The 21,209-nt window shown below is 46.2% G+C and overlaps 1 protein-coding gene across 1 annotated transcript; it reads left to right on the forward strand.

The window, feature by feature from the left end:
- The first annotated feature begins 6,625 nt into the window (after nt 1-6,625).
- Nucleotides 6,626-18,221, forward strand: LOC116991904 (CD209 antigen-like protein C). Its single transcript, XM_033050882.1, has 7 exons — nt 6,626-6,728; nt 7,954-8,022; nt 9,621-9,686; nt 10,840-10,911; nt 11,863-11,999; nt 13,035-13,144; nt 17,193-18,221. The coding sequence occupies exons 1-7, from the start codon at nt 6,722-6,724 to the stop codon at nt 17,320-17,322; spliced, it is 591 nt and encodes a 196-aa protein (XP_032906773.1). The 5' UTR covers nt 6,626-6,721; the 3' UTR covers nt 17,323-18,221.
- Nucleotides 18,222-21,209: the final 2,988 nt, after the last annotated feature.

The raw sequence follows: 21,209 nt of genomic DNA on the forward strand, positions 1-21,209 counted from the left end.
CGGTAATTGTGTGTGTCATCTCACAGTTCTCACCAGAGGGAGTAAATGTTGATTTCAAAGTTCAGCATGTCCCTGTAATCGCTGGAGTTCAGAAAGATGAGCGGCCACCACATTGAAACTTACCGAAAAGTGAAAGATGTGGTGAGGATGTTTCCACTGGTGAGAGTGTCTAGAACCAGAGCCAATGGCCTCTGAATAGAAACATAGAAACATAGAAAATAGGCGCAGGAGTAGGCCATTCGGCCCTTCGAGCCTGCACCGCCATTCAATAATGATCATGGCTGATCATCCAACTCAGTATCCTGAACCTGTCTTCTCACCTGAACCTGTCTTCTCTCCCCTGATACCTTTCGCCACAAGGGCCACATCTAACTCCCTCTTAAATATAGCCAATAAACAGGCTTCAACTGCATTATGTGGCAAAGAATTCCATAGATTCACCACTCTCTGTGGGAATTTTTTTTTCTCATCTCAGTCCTAAAAGATTTCTCCTTTATCCTTAAACTGTGACCCCTTGTTCTGGACTTCCCCAACATCGGGAACAATCTTCCTGCATCTAGCCTGTCCAACCCCTTAAGAATTTTGTAAGTTTCTATAAGATCCCCCCTCAATCTTCTAAATTCTAGCGAGTACAAGTCGAGTCTATCCAATCTTTCTTCATATGAAAGTCCTGACATCCCAGGAATCAGTCTGGTGAACCTTCCCTGTACTCCCTCTATGGCAAGAATGTCCTTGCTCAGATTAGGATGTACCTTTATGACGTACCTTTAGAAAGGAGGTGATGAACAATTTCTTGAGACAGAGGGTGGTGAATCTGTGGAATTAATTGACACAGAAGGCCATGGGGACCGTCAATGGATATTTGTAAGGTAAAGATTGACATATTCTTGATTAGGTCGACAACAATGCTGGAGAAACTCAGCGGGTGAGGCAGCATCCACGGAGCGAAGGAAATAGGCAACGTTTCGGTTCAAAACTATTTTCAGACTGATGTATGGTGGGGTGGGGGGGGGGCGACAGGAAGAAGGGAAGAGGTGGAGCCAGTATGCTGAGGGAGAGCTTAGAAGGGGAGGAGAAAGTAAGGACTACCTGAAATTAGTGAAGACAATGTTCATACCGCTGGGTTCCAAACTGCCCAAGCGGAATATGAGGTGCTGCGCCTCCAATTTACGATGGTCCTCACTCTGGCCATGGAGGAGGTCCAGGACAGAAAGGTCGGATTCTGAATGGGAGGGGGAGTTGAAGTGCTGAGCCACCGGGAGATCAGGTTGGTTAATGCGGACCGAGCGGAGGTGTTGGGCGAAGCGACCGCCAAGCCTACGCTTGGTCTCACCGATGTAGAGCAGCTGACACCTAGAGCAGCGGATGCAATAGATGAGGTTGGAGGAGGTGCAGGTGAACCTCTGCCACACCTGGGAAGACTGCTTGGGTCCTTGAAATAGTGGATGCTTGGGTCCAGAAATAGTGGATGCATTAGTAATAATCTTTCAAAACTCTTTAGATTCTGGAGTAGTTCCTGAGGATTGGCAGGTAGCAAACGTAACCCCACTTTTTAAGAAGGGAGGGAGAGAGAAAACGGGGAATTACAGACCAGTTAGTCTAACATCGGTAGTGGGGAAACTGCTAGAGTCAGTTATTAAAGATGGGATAGCAGCACATTTGGAAAGTGGTGAAATCATTGGACAAAGTCAGCATGGATTTACAAAAGGTAAATCATGTCTGACGAATCTTATAGAATTTTTCGAGGATGTAACTAGTAGCGTGGATAGGGGAGAACCAGTGGATGTGGTGTATCTGGACTTCCAGAAGGCTTTCGACAAGGTCCCACATAAGAGATTAGCATACAAACTTAAAGCACACGGCATTGGGGGTTCAGTATTGATGTGGATAGAGAACTGGCTAGCAAATAGGAAGCAAAGAGTAGGAGTAAACGGGTCCTTTTCACAATGGCAGGCAGTGACTAGTGGGGTACCGCAAGGCTCAGTGCTGGGACCCCAGCTATTTAGAATATATATTAATGATCTGGATGAGGGAATTGAAGGCAATATCTCCAAGTTTGCGGATGACACTAAGCTGGGGGGGCAGTGTTAGCTGTGAGGAGGATGCTAGGAGACTGCAAGGTGACTTGGATAGGCTGAGTGAATGGGCAAATGTTTGGCAGATGCAGTATAATGTGGATAAATGTGAGGTTATCCATTTTGGTGGCAAAAACAGGAAAGCAGACTATTATCTAAATGGTGGCCGACTAGGAAAAGGGGAGATGCAGCGAGACCTGGGTGTCATGGTACACCAGTCATTGAAAGTAGGCATGCAGGTGCAGCAGGCAGTGAAGAAAGCGAATGGTATGTTAGCTTTCATAGCAAAAGGATTTGAGTATAGGAGCAGGGAGGTTCTACTGCAGTTGTACAGGGTCTTGGTGAGACCACACCTGGAGTATTGCGTACAGTTTTGGTCTCCAAATCTGAGGAAGGACATTATTGCCATAGAGGGAGTGCAGAGCAGGTTCACCAGCCTGATTCCTGGGATGTCAGGACTGTCTTATGAAGAAAGACTGGATAGACTTGGTTTATACTCTCTAGAATTTAGGAGATTGAGAGTGGATCTTATAGAAACTTACAAGATTCTTAAGGGGTTGGACAGGCTAGATGCAGGAAGATTGCTCCCGATGTTGGGGAAGTCCAGGACAAGGGGTCACAGCTTAAGGTTAAGGGGGAAATCCTTTAAAACCGAGATGAGAAGAACGTTTTTCACACAGAGAGTGGTGAATCTCTGGAACTCTCTGCCACAGAGGGTAGTCGAGGCCAGTTAATTGGCTATATTTAAGAGGGAGTTAGATGTGGCCCTTGTGGCTAAGGGGATCAGAGGGTATGGAGAGAAGGCAGGTACGGGATACTGAGTTGGATGATCAGCCATGAACATATTGAATGGCGGTGCAGGCTCGAAGGGCCGAATGGCCTACTCCTGCACCTAATTTCTATGTTTCTATGTTTCTATGCTGCCTAGAGTTTCTCCAGCATTTTTGTCTATCTGGAATTATACAGTGTTCAAGAAGGAACTGCAGGTGCTGGAAGATTGAAGGTATACAAAAATGCTGGAGAAACTCAGCGGGTGCAGCAGCATCTATGGAGCGAAGGAAATAGGCGACGTTTCGGGCCGAAACGTCGCCTATTTCCTTCGCTCCATAGATGCTGCTGCACCCGCTGAGTTTCTCCAGCATTTTTGTGTACCTTTGGAATTATACAGTAATCCCCTGTCCCACTTAGGAAACCTGAACGGAAACCTCTGGAGACTTTGCGCCCCACCCAAGGTTTCCGTGCGGTTCCCGGAGGTTGCAGGTAGTGGAAGCAGGTGGGGAGACTGACAAAAACCTTCCGGGAACCTCCGGGAACCGCACGGAAACCTTGTGTGGGGCCCAAAGTCTCCAGATGTTTCCGTGCAGGTTTCCTAAGTGGGACAGGGGCATAGGTTTCTAACGGTTATTGGGCTCAGCCTAAAAGCCCCGAATGTACAGTAGGAGCGTGTTCAGGCCAGGGGTGGCTCTGTGCTTTCAGCTTCTTCAATTCAGAGGCTTTGCAAGGAACTCAAAAACAAGAAGCTGAAATAATTGCATTTCACGGAAGTTGGGTGATACTTGGAAACTAAAATACATTTTGCGGAACTGGATGCGACCAAAAACTGCATCACATCCTAATGTTTCCTCAATGGCAAGAAGGTCTTCGAGCTGAGAACAAGATGGAAGATTATGAATCTATTCGTATGTCTGGCCGTAGAGTACAACGACAGTGCGGGAATCCACAGCCAGATGAATATCAGGGGTTGAACGGGGAAAAATGGGGAATGTTTATATTTCAGTTACACTGAATGAATTGGAATTTTCTTCACGTGCTTAGTTCAGCAGAGACTGCAAGTGATGATTCAGGGGGAGGGGTGGTGAAATGTTACCGACCAAGAAGGGGTGATGCTGGAGCTAGAGAATGCTATTTGTTTCCTGTTCTTCCATCTTACCTGAGCGAATAAGATGTTACGCCCGTTGTCATACATTTGCAACACTTCAATCCTCTGCCCAGCAAAATCCCAGCGTATTGCGGGTGTACCTTCTAAGATTGAAGGCATGTGTTTTGGACAGTTTAAAGACGTTGATAAATAAAAGTCCCTGCTCTGACATTTCCCCAAATCCCAATCGGAAAATGTTTGAAATAAATTCCATTGGCCGTCTCTATCATGTGTTTTCAGTGATGTTTTCGCTTGTACTCTGTAGAAAGTGGCACCGCTGGAGCCTGGTCAAGAAAAACATTCTCTACGCTCTCTTTAGCTTTTCTATACTGATGTGCATTCTATCATTTGGCGTTGAACTCAGTTGAACTAAGTCGTTTGGGAGAAGTGTTATCGTCTTAAATGTCTTTTATCGCGTGAACAAATAATCTAATGAACGGTTGTGCATAAATAAGCGGCACGGTGGCGCAGCGGTAGAGTTGACGCTTTACAGCGCCGGAGACCCGAATTCGACCCCGACCACAGGTGCTGTCTGTACGGAGTTTGCGCGTCCTCGCCAGAACCGCGAGGGCTTTCTCTGAGATCTTCGGTTTCCTCCCACACTCCAAACGCGTGCATGTTTGTAGATTAATTGACTTGGGTTTACATACTTGCTATAAGTGTAAATTGTCCCTAGTGGGCGTAGGCTCGTGTTAATGTGCGGGGATCCCTGGTCGGTGCGGACCCGGTGGACCGAAGGGCCTGAATCCGCGCTGTATCTCTAAACTAAACTAAACTAAACTAGACTAAACTAGACTAAACTAAACTAGACTAAACTAAACTAAGCAAATATTGTTCACGTGTCTGCATTCATACAACGGTGGACAGGGAAGAGTGGACGTGATTAGTATCTCTGAATGCAGAGGTTTGGCATCACCAAAGAAAACCTTGGATTTATCGCAATTAGTGGGGCAGATGAATTCACTAAGGAACTTCGTGATATTTTTACCCCCGTTTTACTTATCCTAAGAATCATAACGCCAGGATTGAAAACGTCAGTCTAAAAGGTTTGGAAAGATCAGAGCCAAGTAGCAAGTGGGACTAGTGAAGGTGGAACGTGTTGGCTGGTGTGGGCAAGTTGGACTGAAGGGCGTGTTTACAAGCTGTATGACTATATGACTCCATAACTCAATGTCGGTGGATATTGGCTACTTGGAATTTTGCAAGACATACGATAAATCCCCTAATGGTAGTCAGATCCAAAAGAATACTTTGTGTGGGATCTACTGTGAATTCAGAACTGAATTGCCCTGAGGTGACAGAGGTTAGTGGTGTAAGGATGTGATCCTGGGTCGGTTAGGGCCTGTCACACTTGGGCGTCATTTGCGCGTAATTTACGCGTCACGTGATGCGCGCATGGTGCGTGGTGACGTAGGCAGACGCGCGATCGCCAGGATTTTGGGACGTACAAAATCTTCGTGCGCCATCTGCGTGACGTGCAAATGACGCTCAAGTTGGACAGGCCCTTAAGTTTGGAGGTGAAAACAGAATGGGTGGAGCAGTGAAGAAGTTCATCCAAGGACCCCGACAGTCTTTCCATGTGAGGCAGAGGTTCGCTTGCACCTCCTCCAACCTCTTAGAAACATAGAAACATAGAAATTAGGTGCAGGAGTAGGCCATTCGGCCCTTCGAGCCTGCACCGCCATTCAATATGATCATGGCTGATAATCCAACTCAGTATCCCGTACCTGCCTTCTCTCCATACCCTCTGATCCCCTTAGCCACAAGGGCCACATCTAACTCCCTCTTAAATATAGCCAATGAACTGGCCTCGACTACCCTCTGTGGCAGGGAGTTCCAGAGATTCACCACTCTCTGTGTGAAAAAAGTTCTTCTCATCTCGGTTTTAAAGGATTTCCCCCTTACCCTTAAGCTGTGACCCCTTGTCCTGGACTTCCCCAACATCGGGAGCAATCTTTCTGCATCTAGCCTGTCCAACCCCTTAAGAATTTTGTAAGTTTCTATAAGATCCCCTCTCAATCTCCTAAATTCTAGAGAGTATAAACCAAGTCTATCCAGTCTTTCTTCTCTTCTACTGTATCCGCTGTCCCAGGTATCAACTCCTGTACATCGGCGAAACCAAGCGCAGGCTCGGCGATCGTTTCACTGAACACCCACTGCTCAGTCCTTCTTAACCTACCTGATCCCCCGGTTGCTCAGAACTTTAGCTCCGCCTCCCATTCCCAATCTGACCTTTCTGTCCTGGGCTTCCTCCATCGTCAGAGTGAGGCCCAGCGCAAATTGCAGGAACACCACCTCATATTTCGCTTGGGTAGTTTACACCCCAGCGGTATGAACTTTGACTTCTCTCCATCCCCTCCCGTTTCCCAAATCCCCCACCTGTCTTACTGTCTCCGACTATATTCTATATCTGTCCCGCCCACTCCCCTGACATCAGTCGGAAGAGGATCTCGACCCGAAACCCGAATGTTCTCGTCACCCATTCCTTCTCTCCAGAGATGCTGCCTGTCCTGCTGAGTAACTCCAGCATTTTGTGTCTACCTTCGATTTAAACCAGCATCCGCAGTTCCTTCCAGTGATTTCCGCGTTTGCTTTCAGTGATGATTTTCAATTGAGCTTTGCACGACCTGGAGCAGATCCCTCTCGAGGAAACCTCGCACCGAGGATCATCTACACTCTTCATGGCCTCAGCATTCTGCTGGCGGTTTTCACTCTTGGTGTCCTGGTTATGCTGAGTAAGTCCAAACATTGAAACTTGTTCCACCTTGTCAATCTTAACAGCGAAACTGGGTGAAGGCAAATCGTAAAATAACCAGAATTTTTCTCATGCCGTGAAATAAAGTCACCATTGAATGGGCACAAGTACCGTGGTCTATATACTCCATTGATAAAGCTATGCACTCAAGTGAAAATTTTCGCTTCGCAGTTGCTTATCTTTTCTCTTGTAGTTTAGTTTCCCAGTGCTTGTAACTCTGATCAGTTTCAAACGCCGATTGAGGAATATGTTAATTTCAGTAATTAATTGTTAATAACGCGTTAATTTCAGAAGTGACAATAATTCCATTGTCGAGAGAAATGGAGGAGCTGAAGATAGGCACAAAAAGCTGGAGTAACTCAACGAGACAGTCAGCATATCTGGAGAGAAGGAATGGGTGATGTTTCTGGTCGAGACCCTTCCCCTTTCCAAGGGAGGACCTGATATCAGCTGAAGGTCTATGTAGACGGTAATATAATATCAAGTGAAATTTGGTTTAGCTCAAAATCTGGGTCATTTGTTCTCCTCTCAGTAGCTCATCATACTTTAAATGTCTGGTTTCCCACCAAATTAGGGGCAGGATTAGGCAACGTTTCGGGCCGAAACGTTGCCTATTTCCTTCGCTCCATAGATGCTGCTGCACCCGCTCAGTTTCTCCAGCATTTTTGTCTATCTTCTATTTCCACACTGTATCCCTCTATGACTCTATGACTCCAATATGTGTTATTTAAAAATAATATAAAGCATCCTGTTAACCGATGTTTCTTATTGAACTCCCCCCCTCCCCAGTCTCTATTTTCCGACGGTCACAATAGCAGATTATTCCAACTTTCTACAGAGGTCTAAATAACCAAATCTTGAGCCCCTGTCCCACTTAGGAAACCTGAATGGAAACCTCTGTAGACGTTGCGCCCCACCCAAGGTTTCTGTGCGATTCCCGGAGGTTGCATGTAGTGCAAGCAGGTAGGGAGACTGAACCTCCGGGAACCGCACGGAAACCTTGGGTGGGGCGCAAAGTCTACAGAGGTTTCCGTTCAGGTTTCCTATATGGGACAGGGTATTCGCAGCTGTGATCTAAGACAGTTCAAGCAGAACATTTCTATTTCATTGTCTGCCTCGAACAATGGACAGCAAAGTGCCGTGGCGTTGTGGTGGAGGATAATTGTGTCGGAGACATGAGAACCAAAGCCTTGTTTCCATTTCAGTGATACGGGGGTTGAATGAAACGAAGAGGTCGGGTGCTGATTTTCCGATGGACAGTGTGCGAGCCGCGGGTGAGTGTGTAAATTCAACCTGACCGATCTCTGTCATAGTATTGAAGCAGGTGGTTAGACAGCAAGGAAACATCCATGTACCTGTCTACTTGTCGTTTAACCACCGTTTGCTTTGTGTCCGGAGCTGTGAAGCTGGCACCGAACCCGCATGGAAGTCTGCAGTGTGGCATCACTGCAGATCATTGTGATTTATGTTAAATAAGAAAGTGTTAAGTAATAAACATCGGGTTAACGGGGCGTTTTTGTTTATTTTTAGGTGTTTAGTAACACCTACTAAGAGTCATAGAGTGATACAGGGTGAAAACAGACCCTTCTGCCCAACTTGCTCACACCAGCCACCATGTCCCAGCTACACTAGTCCGACCTGCCCTTGTTTGGTCTATATCCATTCAAACCTGTCCGATCCATGTACCTGTGTCTAACTGTTTCTTAAATGCTGGGACAGTCCTTACCTCAAATGCCTCATCTGGCAGCTTGTTCCATACACCCACTATCCTTTGTGTGAAAATGTTACCCCTAGTAAATCATTCCCCCTTCACCTTAAACCTATACTCCCCTAAGTAGATGAGCCTGAAACTAGGCGGCTCAGATTTCAAGTATTTTTTTAAGCATTCGAATAGAAATAAGAAAGAACCTCTCACCCGTAGTCTGAAATTGGTTTCGAACATGTGTTTGGGTTAAAGAAGAAGGGTGTCGGCCCGAAATGTTGCCTATTTCCTTCGCTCCATAGATGCTGCTGCACCCGCTGAGTTTCTCCAGCACATTTTGTCTACCTGTTTGGGTTCAAGGGCATTTGTGAAGTATGAAAGCACTTCGAAGCCCATCGATGTGCCCATATCCCTCCAAATCTGTCCTATCAATGTATCTGTATCTTAAACGTTGGGATAGTCCATTCCTTAACCACCTCCTCTGGTGGCTCGTTCCATATCCCAACGACCTTTTGTGTGAAAAAAATGACCCTTCGGATTCCTATTAATCTTTCCCCTTCACCTTACACCTCTGTCCCCTTGTCCTCGATTCATCTGCTCTGGGCAAGATTGTATTGGCATTTTAGAGGCATTGGTCCATGTATCATTGCTGGAGGCATCCTGAAGTCACAACAACATGGCGATGCCACACCTTTGCGATCTCGTACCCACCTCCACCCACTGACATACCCCCTAGCGCACCCAGTTTGCTCGCAATTATTCAAGTTCTGAGGCACTGGACACAGGACATCGTTTTAATATTTTACATTCTTTAGTCAGAGGGTGGTGAATCTGGTGGAATTCTTTGCCACAGAAAGCAGTGGAGGCCAAGTCAGTGGATATGTCTAAGGCAGAGATAGATATAATCTTGATTAGTACAGGTGTCAGAGGGTATGGGGAGAAGGCAGGAGAATTGGGGTTAGGAGGGAGAGATAGATTAGCATGATTGAATGGCGGAGTAGACTTGATGGGCCGAATGGCCTAATTCTACTCCTATTCTTTATGACATTACCATTACAGATGTACTGGCGAATATCTCTGCGATCTCAGTAAATCTGGAGGCGCGACCGGAACGACCTTACTATGGGCCGGCCCCCATAGTTTGATTTGTTGCCATTCTTTCATTTGCAGGACTTTCTGATGAGATGAACAGTTCACTGGCCGAACTTCATGCTGGGATTTCACAGATAGATAACCGTGAGTTTAATTGTCAGCAGAGACCTTTCAGCTCTGGCTATTCATTCTGGAAATAATTGATTAGTAAGTGTGCCAGGAGTTATAGGGAGAAGGCACGGGAATGGGGTTGAGAGGGAAAGATAGATCAGCCACAATCGAATGGCGGAGTAGACTTGATGGGCGGAATGGACTAATCCTACTCCTATAATATGAATGCAGGGCATTGCTAATCCCGCCCAACAATTTACCCGGGTTAAACGGGTTGAGATTTGCGGTGATCATTCAATTTTTCGGTCTCGACACGAAACGTCACCTATGCCATTGCTCCATAGAAGCTGCCTCACCCGTTGAGTTTACCCAGCATTTTTATCTACCTTCAATTTCTCTCCTCGCTTCTCCCGACTTTCAAAAGATGAGAAAACAATTTTCCGGGATTCTAGCTGCTGCGGGAGAGGTGGATATGAGTAAAGGGGTTAGAGAACACCGCTTTGTAGGCTTCAGGTGAACTAAGGTAAGAGGGAGGAGGATAGGTTAGAGTAGTGATTCCCAACCTGGGGCCAAAGGGGCCATGGCAAATTTCAGGAGGGCCACAGAAATTTTTGGGGATTTAGGGGGCCACAGGGACAATGAAGTGAGCAATAGAGCTACCACCCTGTTGCCTCCTAAATTTCAGTTCTAATACATTTAAATCAATGTAGTTGAAATATATTTTTAATATATGATTATATATGGTTGTTTTATTGAAGCCACAAAATATTTTTGATGTTTGTGGAATAGAATAAAAGAGAATATATGTGCAATTAATTGATATTTTTATGGAAGGTATTATAATATTGAAGTACTTTTTTCCACTAATAATGTCGGGGGGGGGGGGCACAGAAAAATTAAAAGATCCCAAGGGGGCCATGAGCTAAATAAGGTTGGGAACCACTGGGTTAGAGCAGGTAAGGGGAGTGGAAATGTTGAGATGGTGGATGTCACGCCGGCAGTTTCAGTCTGAAGAAGAGGGGTCTCGACCCGAAACATCACCCGTTCCATCTCTCCAAAGATACTGCCTGAGTTATTCAAGCTTTGTTGTGTCTATCTCTGAACTATGGAAGGAACCCGGAGTGTTGGCTCCGATACAAGTTCATTGAGACACAGGCTCCCAATCTAAACTGTTGCCCCTCTTCAGTTGCAGTAATCCTTGCGAAGAACGTCATCACAGTCGCCGAACTTCGGGCTGAGATTACAAAATTGAAGGAGAGTAAGTATAGCCATCATTTACTGACTCATCCACAAATGGTCTCTAGTCCTAGACTCTCCCACTAGTGGAAACATCCTGTCCACATCCACTCTATCCAAGTCTTTCACTATTCTGTACGTTTCAATGAGGTCCCCCCTCATTCTTCTAAACTCCAGCGAGTACAGGCCCAGTGCCGACAGACATTTATCCTATATTATGATGTTATATGGGATGGGGAGTTAAACCTGCTCAGTTACTTGTCCCTACTCATCCAAGGATATTAGCTGCCCTGAAAGGGAAGTGTACGTGGAAGGCCAGAGGCCCTGTGGTTTCTATATTTCCACGAAATGTTAGATCAAATTTGAGAATTGGAATATGCCAGTGATCTCTGGGAAGTTGTAGGAGAAGGTTTCCGAGAAGGGGAGGTGGATGGGGATCGGGGTGGGAGGGGGTGTAAAGCCTGGTGGGGGTTTGGTGCAAGGATCAGAAGTCAGTAACTCAGGTGTCGTTTGCCCGGGGAACCGATGCAGTTCAGTGGGCACTGAAGTTAGTCGAGGACGGGTGTTCGTGTGTGTTCCTGGATACTGCCCATCCACGCTAGTTTAATTTCACCATTTATCACCCGTCCCTTTAAACGTTCACTATCCTGATGTAAGTGGGCCCGACCTGCTCCAGATCAATGTTAATCCCCCAGATATTGGAGTTCATCAAGGCACAGAATATTTGAGCTTCTTTAACCCCACATTCCTTTATTTGTTGAGATGTAATAGTCTTTGATCGTAGGGCTGCAGATTGGTGAGAGCTTGGATTGGTGACGGCCCTTTAAGTAATGCAATGTGCGGGGTTAATCGCTTGTATTTGTGTGAAACAATATGCAAATATATTCCATGTGAAAAATCTGAGTGAGGGGGGAGAATTGTGAGTCTCTATAGTTCTCAAGTGCTTCTAACTTGCATTTAAATGTCTCCACAGAGTTGTCCCAGCAATGGATACGTTTCAATGGAAGACTTTATTACTTTTCATCGGGTAAAAAAGAGTGGGGTGAAGCTGAAGACGTCTGTGCCATGATGAAAGCCAAGCTGTTGGTCATTAACAGTAATCTGGAGCAGGTAGGACCAAAGATCATGATCTTTGGGTTGGACCACTTGCCAATTACATTATTACATCCGGATGCAGTCCAGGTTCAGGAGCATTCTGGATGTTCAGGAATAGCCTCTTCATTACACCTATTAGGCTATTACACACTACAACCTCAAATAATCTCTGGACTACATGGTTCCATATACCATATTATTATGGTATATGGTATTATGGTATATGGACACACTTATCTGTTTTGTAGTAAATGCCTACTATATTCTGTGTGCTGAAGCAAAGCAAGAATTTCATTGTCCTATACAGCGACACATGACAATAAACTCACGAACTTGAACTTGACTTTTATTGTTATGATTGCACAGTGTGTGTATCCTCGTACAACTTCCCTGAGATCACTGACATATTCCAATTCTCAAATTTGATCCAACATGTCTTGGAAAAAATGATTTTTTTCTCATTTATTATATTGTTTGCAGTGCACTATGTTTACATATTCTGCTGTGCTGCTGCAAGTGAGAATTTCATTGTTCTATCTGGGACATACTATGACAATAAAACGCTCTTTACTCTTCACGCTTGGATAGGGAATGAGATGGGTGAAAAACGTGGACATTTAACTAGCATAGATGGGCATTGCTGGTTTGCAACGACAAGGTCAGGCCAGGTACACAAAAATGCTAGAGAAACTCAGCGGGTGCAGCAGCATCTATGGAGCGAAGGAAATAGGCAACGTTTTGGGCTGAAGCCCTTCTTCAGACTAGTCAGGCCAGGTTGCCTTTATGACCCCATGACTCTCCAAGTCTACATTTCTGCCTCCTTTATCATATCATGCCATACATGTATTCATTCCATGCAGCATAATGAGAAGCATTTCAATGGATCTTTGGAAGATACAGAATAAAAACAGGCCCTTCAGCCGTCGAGCCAATGCTGGCACGGCAGCAACTCGACCTCTGCGCCACCGTGACTGCCGCACAGACACTCCTTTGCTTGTGCCGCTAACACGAGACATCTGTTCACATTGAGACATTGTTCTTATCCGGCAGACGTACATTGGGCGGAATGTGTATTCTTATTCCTGGATTGGACTCCATGACACTGCTGTGGAAGGCACCTGGCGTTGGGTGGATGGGACACATTATGGCTCGAATGTAAAGTAAGTGCTGCTTAGCATCCCACGGTAAGATACAGTACTTACACTCGCGACCATTCCAGTCCTCTTTTATTTCAGAACATTCTGCAGTATGTTGGAGGTTGCCCTGTGCCACTGACCCACACCTTCCACCAGCTTCCATCATTCTGGAAACTTCCTTAGAAACATAGAAACATAGAAAATAGGTGCAGGAGCAGGCCATTCGCCCCTTCTTGCCAGCACCGCCATTCATTGTGGTCATGGCTGATTGTCCCGTATCAATAACCCGTGCATGCCTTCTCTCCACATCCCTTGATTCCACTAGCCCCTAGAGCTCTATCTAACTCTCTCTTATATCCATCCAGTGATTTGGCCTCCACCGCTCCATGTGGCAGGGAATTCCATAAATTCACAACTCTTTGGGTGAAATTAATTTTTTCTCACCTCAGTTTTATTCTAGGACTGTGGCCCCTGGTTCTGGAGAATCTTTCCTCCAGGATCTTTCTTAAAAAAGACACGAAGTGCTGGAGTAACTCATGAAGTCTGAAGAAGAGCCCTGGTTAAAAAATGATACCTAGCTGAGATTTTGTCTGACCCAATGAGTAATTCCAGCACTTTGTCTCGTTTGTTTTGTAAAACATTATCTGCATTTAGAAACATAGGAAATAGGTGCAGGAGTAGGCCATTCGGCCCTTCGAGCCTGCACTTCCATTCGATATGATCATGGCTGATCATGCAACTCAGTATTCCATCCCTGCCTTCTCTCCATACCCCCTGATCACTTTAGCCACAAGGGCCACATCTAACTCCCTCTTAAATATAGCAAATGAACTGGCCTCAACTACCTTCTGTGGCAGAGAATTGCACAGATTCACCACTCTCTGTGTAAAAAATGATTTTCTCATCTCGGTCCTAAAAGACTTCCCTCTTATCCTTAAACTGTGACCCCGAGTTTAGGACTTCCCCAACATCGGGAATAATCTTCCTGCATCTTGCCTGTCCAACCCCTTAAGAACTTTGTAAGTTTCTATAAGATCCGCCTTCAATCTTCTAAATTCTAGCGTGTACAAGCCTAGTCTATCCAGTCTTACTTGTGTTAACTTTCCATTACGAATACCTTCGCTACTTCAGCTCCCATCTCCTGTTAACAAACCTCTCCGTGTAATTGGAGCCTGGTCCTGAAAAGGGGTCACATTGGTAGTTCAATAAATGAGCGTGGTCGATGTCTGACGCAGCCACATTCGGCCCCGTTGATCACAGGAGTGAATGGGTTAACAGCGTTAATGAGCGTTTGACGTCTCTGTGCCTGTACTCGTTGGATTTCAGAAGGATGAGGGGGAGACCTCATTGAAACTTACCAAATAATGAAATGCTTGGATAGAGTAGATGTGGAGAGGATGTTTCCACTAGTGGAAGAGTCTAAGACTAGAGGTCATCGCCTCAGAATAAAATGAAGTACCTTAATATCCCTGTCCCACTTAGGAAACCTGAACGGAAACCTCTGGAGACTTTGCGCCCCACCCAAGGTTTCCGTGCGGTCCCGGAAGTTTTTGTCAATCTCCCTACCTGCTTCCAGTACCTGCAACCTCCAGCAACCACCTGCAACCACCAGGAACCTCACGGAAACCTTGGGTGGGGCGCAAAGACTGCAGAGGTTTCTGTTCAGGTTTCCTAAGTGGGACAGGGGCGTTAAATGTGCGGGGATCGGTGGTCGGTGCGGACCCGGTGGGTCGAAGGGCCTGTTTCCGCTCTGCATCTCTGAACTAAACTAAATCCGCCCCTTCATAAATGAATGTTGGTCCCATCAGATAACCCAGGGATAAGGGATTCCACTCTCAGCGGTGTGAACCTTTACAGTACCATAATGGAGGGTGCATTTGCCACCATTAAACATTGAACCATCAGTCCTTAATGAAACCAAGGTTGCCCCATAATCTGACTGCAAAAGTTTTTATAGATATGTGAAGAGGAAAAGATTAGTTAAAACAAATGTAGGTCCCTTGCAGTCAGAAAGAGGCGAATTGATCATAGGGAACAAGGACATGGCAGACCAATTGAATAACTACTTTGGTTCTGTCTTCGCTAAGGATGACATAAATAATCTGTTGGAAACAGCAAGGGACCGGGGGTTAAATGAGATGGAGGAAATGAGTGAAATCCAGGTTATCCGGGAAGTAGTGTTAGGTAAACTGAATGTATTAAATGCCGATAAATCCCCAGGGCCAGCTAGGGTGCATCCCAGAATACTGAAGGAAGTAGCCCCAGAAATAGTGGATGCATTAGTGATAATTTTTCATAACTGTTTAGATTCTGGAGTAGTTCCTGAGGATTGGAGGGTAGCTAATGTAACCCCACTTTTTTAAAAGGGAGGGAGAGAGAAAACGGGGAATTACAGACCAGTTAGTCTAACATCGGTAGTAGGGAAAATGCTGGATTCAGTTATTAAAGATGGGATAGCAGCACATTTGGATAGTGGTGAATTCATTGGACAAAGTCCGCGTGGATTTATGAAAGGTAAATCATGTCTGACGAATCTTATAGAATTTTTCGAGGATGTAACTAGTAGAGTGGATAAGGGAGAACCAGTGGATCTGTTATATCTGGACTTTCAGAAGGCTTTCGACAAAGTCCCACATAAGAGATTAGTATGCAAACTTAAAGCACACGGTATTGGGGGTTCAGTATTGATGTGGATAGAGAACAGGCTGGCAGACAGGAAGCAAAGTGTAGGGGTAAACAGGTCCTTTTCACAATGGCAGGCAGTGACTAGTGGGGTACCGCAAGGCTCAGTGCTGGGACCCCAGCTATTTACAATATATATTAATGATCTGGATGAGGGAATTGAATGCAACATCTCCAAGTTTGCGGATGATACGAAGCTGGGAGGCAGTGTTAGCTGTGAGGAGGATGCTAGGAGGCTGCAAGGTGACTTGGATAGGTTGGGTGAGTGGGCAAATGTATGGCAGATGCAGTATAATGTGGATAAATGTGAGGTTATCCACTTTGGTGGCAAAAACAGGAAAGTAGACTATTATCTGAATGGTGGCCGATTAGGAAAAGGGGAGATGCAACGAGACCTGGGTGACATGGTACACCAGTCATTGAAAGTAGGCATGCAGGTGCATCAGGCAATGAAGAAAGCGAATGGTATGTTAGCATTCATAGCAAAAGGATTTGAGTATAAGAGCAGGGAGGTTCTACTGCAGTTGTACAGGGTGTTGGTGAGACCACACCTGGAGTATTGCGTACAGTTTTGGTCTCCTAATCTGAGGAAAGACATTCTTGCCATAGAGGGAGTACAGAGAAGGTTCACCAGACTGATTCCTGGGATGGCAGGACTTTCATATGAAGAAAGACTGGATAGACTTGGCTTGTACACGCTAGAATTTAGAAGATTGAGGGGGGATCTTATAGAAACTAACAACATTCTTAAGGGGTTGGACAGGCTAGATGCAGGAAGATTATTCCCGATGTTGGGGAAGTCCAGAACAAGAGGTCACAGTTTAAGGATAAGGGGGAAGTATTTTAGGACCAAGATGAGAAAATCATTTTTCACACAGAGAGTGGTGAATCTGTGGAATTCTCTGCCACAGATGGTAGTTGAGGCCAGTTCATTGGCTAGATTTAAGAGGGAGTTAGATGTGGCCCTTGTGGCGAAAGGGATCAGGGGGTATGGAGAGAAGGCAGGTATGGGATATTGATTTGGATGATCAGCCATGATCATATTGAATGGCGGTGCAGGCTCGAAGGGCCGAATGGTCTACTCCTGCACCTATTTTCTATGTTTCTATGTAATCGAGGACCAGCCTCGCTGCCTCTTCTCCCCTCGCTCCTCGTGCAGGGGTAGACAGACACAAAATGCTGCAGTAACTCAGCGAGACAGGTGGCATCTCTGGAGAGAAGGTATAGGTGACGTTTCGGGTCGAGACCCTTCTTCAGGGCTAGTGGTTGACAAAACGTATACTTCCAGATTCAGGAGAGGTTTCTTCCCGGCTGTTATGGGGCAACGAGTGCAATAGAAATGGTCCTTTCTTGAATTGTCCAACGGCTGCGCATTTTCTACCCCCCTCAGGTTTTGGGGGAAAAATCAATCCGATCAACAGGCGGGTGAAGACTGCGCTCTGATGCATCCCGACGGAACATGGCACGATTGGCCATGCAGATCCACCTTTTTCTTCATCTGTGAAAAGCCAGAAGAGTGACACTTCCCCCCGTTCTTTACAGTCGGGACAAAACACACAGCCAGTCTGTCTGTAAATGTCCCACACCTGTGTAACAAGTGAGCAGCCGTTAGCTGTGTTTGGCCATATGGGTGCGTAACCCTCCCTCTCCATCCCTCCCTCTCCCCACTGTATCCAAACTAAAGCAAACTGCTCAGATTCTGCATTGCTCCTTTATTCTACACCAACATCGTAATGAAGCACCATTCAGGTATATCCAAAGAAGCCACCTGATGTTGCCTGCCCCACGGAGTTACTCCAGCACATTGTATTCTCTGTGGGAACGTCCTCTCATTCCCGCACCCAATCATACCCTCACGCACCCCCACTCTGCATTCCCTCTTTCTCCACCCCTCTCCCACCCTAGTCACCCTGCTTCTTCCACTGTTCACATCCATATACCCCCTCGTTGTCACCTCTTACACAGCCAACAATGGACCATTGTGGGCTTCACCTTCCCTGGGTCATCGGTGTCAGCTCTGATGTTTTCTGAACATTTTCATACTTCCAGTTTCCCTCTCCCCTGACGCTCAGTCTGAAGAAGGGTCTCCAGAGATGATGCCTGACCCGCTGTTATTCCAGCATTTTGTGTCTATCTTCGGTATAAACCAGCATCTGTAGTTCCTTCCTACACAATAAATGGAACTAAGTTATCCTGTACTGTCGCTATATTAAGTTGTTCTGCGTTTCCCTGTTTTTGTTTTAATTCTCGCACAAACTGTGTGCTTCATTTGCCGGCTTCCAAACCAAGGGAAGTATCCTGGGATCTAAGGAATTCTGGAAGATCAAAATCAATGCACTTCCTCACTTAGCTACAGAGCACAGGACCATGGATGTTGGCATATTGTAAAGAAACCCTCTAACTATTGCTATGAATAGTCTGCAATTCATCGGTGGCTCCAATACGAACCGGACAACAATGAGTTCACCTCCTGCATATATTTCCCGATTGCCCTTTATATATGGCGGCCTAGCTAGATTGCATTATAATGCCAAGCCCTTGAGGTTTGGTGTGCCATTGAACTCAGACGGCACAGTGGCGCAGCGGTAGAGCTGCTGCCTTACAGCGCCAGAGACCCGGGTTCGATCCTGACTACGGGTGCTGTCTGTGCGGAGTTTGTACGTTCTCCCCGTGACCCACATGGTTTTCTCCTGGTGCTCCGGTTGCATCCCACAATCCAAAGACGTACAGGTTTGTAGGTTAATTGGCTTCGGTAAAATTGTAAATTGTCCCTAGTGTGTGTAGGATAGTGTTAGTGTGCGGGGATCGCGGGTTGGCATGGACTCGGTGGACCGAAGGGCCTGATTAAGTGGTGTATCTCGAAACTAAACCAAAAGTAAACTTACCATGCAGTTGTTTCCTAAATGGTATCAAAAGGAATCGGCACCATCCGCTGTAGATCAGTGGGAACGTGCCATATTTCTACACCACCAGAGGAATACACACTATACAAGGAGAGGGAGAAAAGCAGCGGATAGATCTGCACTCTGAATACACATCTAAAACTAATGCAGGATTACGGAATCATATAACCATATAACAATTACAGCACGGAAAAAGGCCATCTCGGCCCTACAAGTCAGTGCCGAACAATTATTTTCCCCTAGTCCCATCCTGCACAACTTTTACAGAGATTTTCAAACAAAATGATTTTTCACTGGATCTCGCTACACATGACAGTAATAAACCTACTCCCTAATAGAAACATAGAAACATAGAACATAGGTGCAGGAGTAGGCCATTCGGCCCTTCGAGCCTGCACCGCCATTCAATATGATCATGGCTGAACATCCAACTCAGTATCCCGTACCTGCCTTCTCTCCATACCCCCTGATCCCCTTAGCCACAAGGGCCACATCTAACTCCCTCTTAAATATAGCCAATGAACTGGCCTCAACTACCTTCTGTGGCAGAGAATTCCAGATATTCACCACTCTCTGTGTGAAAATTGTTTTTCTCATGTCGGTCCTAAAATACTTCCCCTTTAGCCTTAAAATGTGACCCCTTGTTCTGGACTTCCCCAAAATCCTTTTGCTATGACTTGCTGGGCACATGTATATCCTTTCCTCTTTCTGACAAAATGACAGCAAATTGAAAATTTTCGTGAAAGTTTCTGATGTTGTTGGGGGAAATTTAAAAAAGCACAGAATGGAAATAGCAAATGCAAAATCAGAATGTCGATCTCACTTCACATCCTACATTATTTATCCTGGATTGGCTCTTCCTCTCGTTATTACATTTCCACGGGGCTGGGAAGTCAGAGACGATCAGCAGAGGGTTTGAACCTTTCCCTCTCAGCCTTCTATTCTTCTGTTCCATCTGAGGTACTCAGCCAGGCTTGGAACTTGACATCAAATGATCCCATGACCTGCGTAAGTGATGAAGCCCGCAGCCGGCATTGAGGCAAGGGTCAAGATGCTCGTGACGAGGCAATAATGTGCTGTGTGTCATTAGACTGATGTACAAAGTTATTGACCAGTGTCTTTGACCCGGGTCCCAGTGGGACATGGTGGAGGTCAACTAGAATCACCATCAATGCAAGGTGACCATGTCCCAACGGATCAGTAGAAGCGTAAGAAGAGAGGGGATAATGCGGAGAAAGTGTGATAGTTTTAGAGGGAGAGAGATAGAGTGAGGGCGAGGACGGAGAGTGAGAGAGGGGGGAAGGAAGAGAGAGAGGGAGAGAGAGAGAGAGATAGAGGGAGAGAGGGGAGAGGGAGAGTGGGTGGAGAGAGAAAGAGGGAGAGAGAGAGAGAGAGAGAGAGAGAGAGAGAGAGAGAGCGGTCTAAGAGATCGAGCGATGGCTTGAGTGATATCCTTCTATCTCTCTCTCTAGAGGATGAGGAAGAAAGGCCTCTCTGCTCTCGCGCTGAGACTTCTTCGCCTTTCCCGCTCCAGTCCCCGAGTTATTTTCCAGCATATTGTGAAAGAACAGAGGAGAGAGAGGAACATTGTGAGAAGGGCATTCAGACAAAAAGACTGGCAGAGTGCAGAGCTGGGGGACAGTATGAAAAGAGGAAGATGAGGATGTGAGCAAGACAACATGAAGAGATAGGAGATGGTGAAAGAGGAAGATGGGGTATGGTCGGAGAGATAGCCTAGTATGGAATGAGTATGGTCAGGCGGGCAGCACAGTGGCACAGCGGTTGAGTTGCTGCCTTACAGCACCAGAGATGGAGGTTCGATTCTGACTCGGGGTGCTGTCTCTATGGAGTTTGCTCATTCTCCCCGAATCCGCCTGGGTTTCCTTCAGGTGCTCTGATTTCCGCCCACAGGCCCTTCGGCCAACCATCGATCACCCCATACACTAGCACTATCCTACACACTGGGGACAATGTACAATTTCTACTAAAGCTAAATTAACTAAGCTAAACCTGCGAACCTGCATGCCTTTGGAGTGTGGGTGGAAACCGGAGCACCCAGTCAAAACCCACGTGGTCAGGAGGAGAACCCACAAACTCCGCACAGACAGCCAACATGGGGAAATGGCTTTGATGGAGAAGTTGGTGTGTGGAGATTGGGTGGGTGGAGAATGATGGGAGACAAACAAGTGCGTGGGAGGGTTACACGAAATGAGAGAGGAAGTGAGAGACAGTGTTGGAGTGTGGTGAGGGTATGTGATGGTGAGAGAGGGAGATTGCGTAAACAGGGGGAGGATGTGAGAGAGATGCGATGACACAGGGAGACAGTCAGGGGCAATGTGTGGAGAGAGAGGAAAGCTGGTGCCTGGAGTGTGGAGAAAGCGAGGGGGACGAATGGTGAAAGAATGGAGTGAGCATGGAGAGAAAAAGGGGGGAGAGTCAAATGGGGATCAGGAGGGATCTGGGAAGAGGGAAAGGGTGGTTGTGACGGGAGGGGGCTGAGTGAG

Source organism: Amblyraja radiata, chromosome 35, assembly GCF_010909765.2.
Source record: "Amblyraja radiata isolate CabotCenter1 chromosome 35, sAmbRad1.1.pri, whole genome shotgun sequence".
Classification (NCBI taxonomy): domain Eukaryota; kingdom Metazoa; phylum Chordata; class Chondrichthyes; order Rajiformes; family Rajidae; genus Amblyraja; species Amblyraja radiata.

Coding starts and splice junctions, on each gene's coding strand:
- LOC116991904 (XM_033050882.1), top strand. Junction 12,000..13,034: donor TTAACAGTAATCTGGAGCAG/GTAGGACCAAAG, acceptor CTTATCCGGCAG/ACGTACATTGGGCGGAATGT. Junction 13,145..17,192: donor CATTATGGCTCGAATGTAAA/GTAAGTGCTGCT, acceptor TACCCCCCTCAG/GTTTTGGGGGAAAAATCAAT.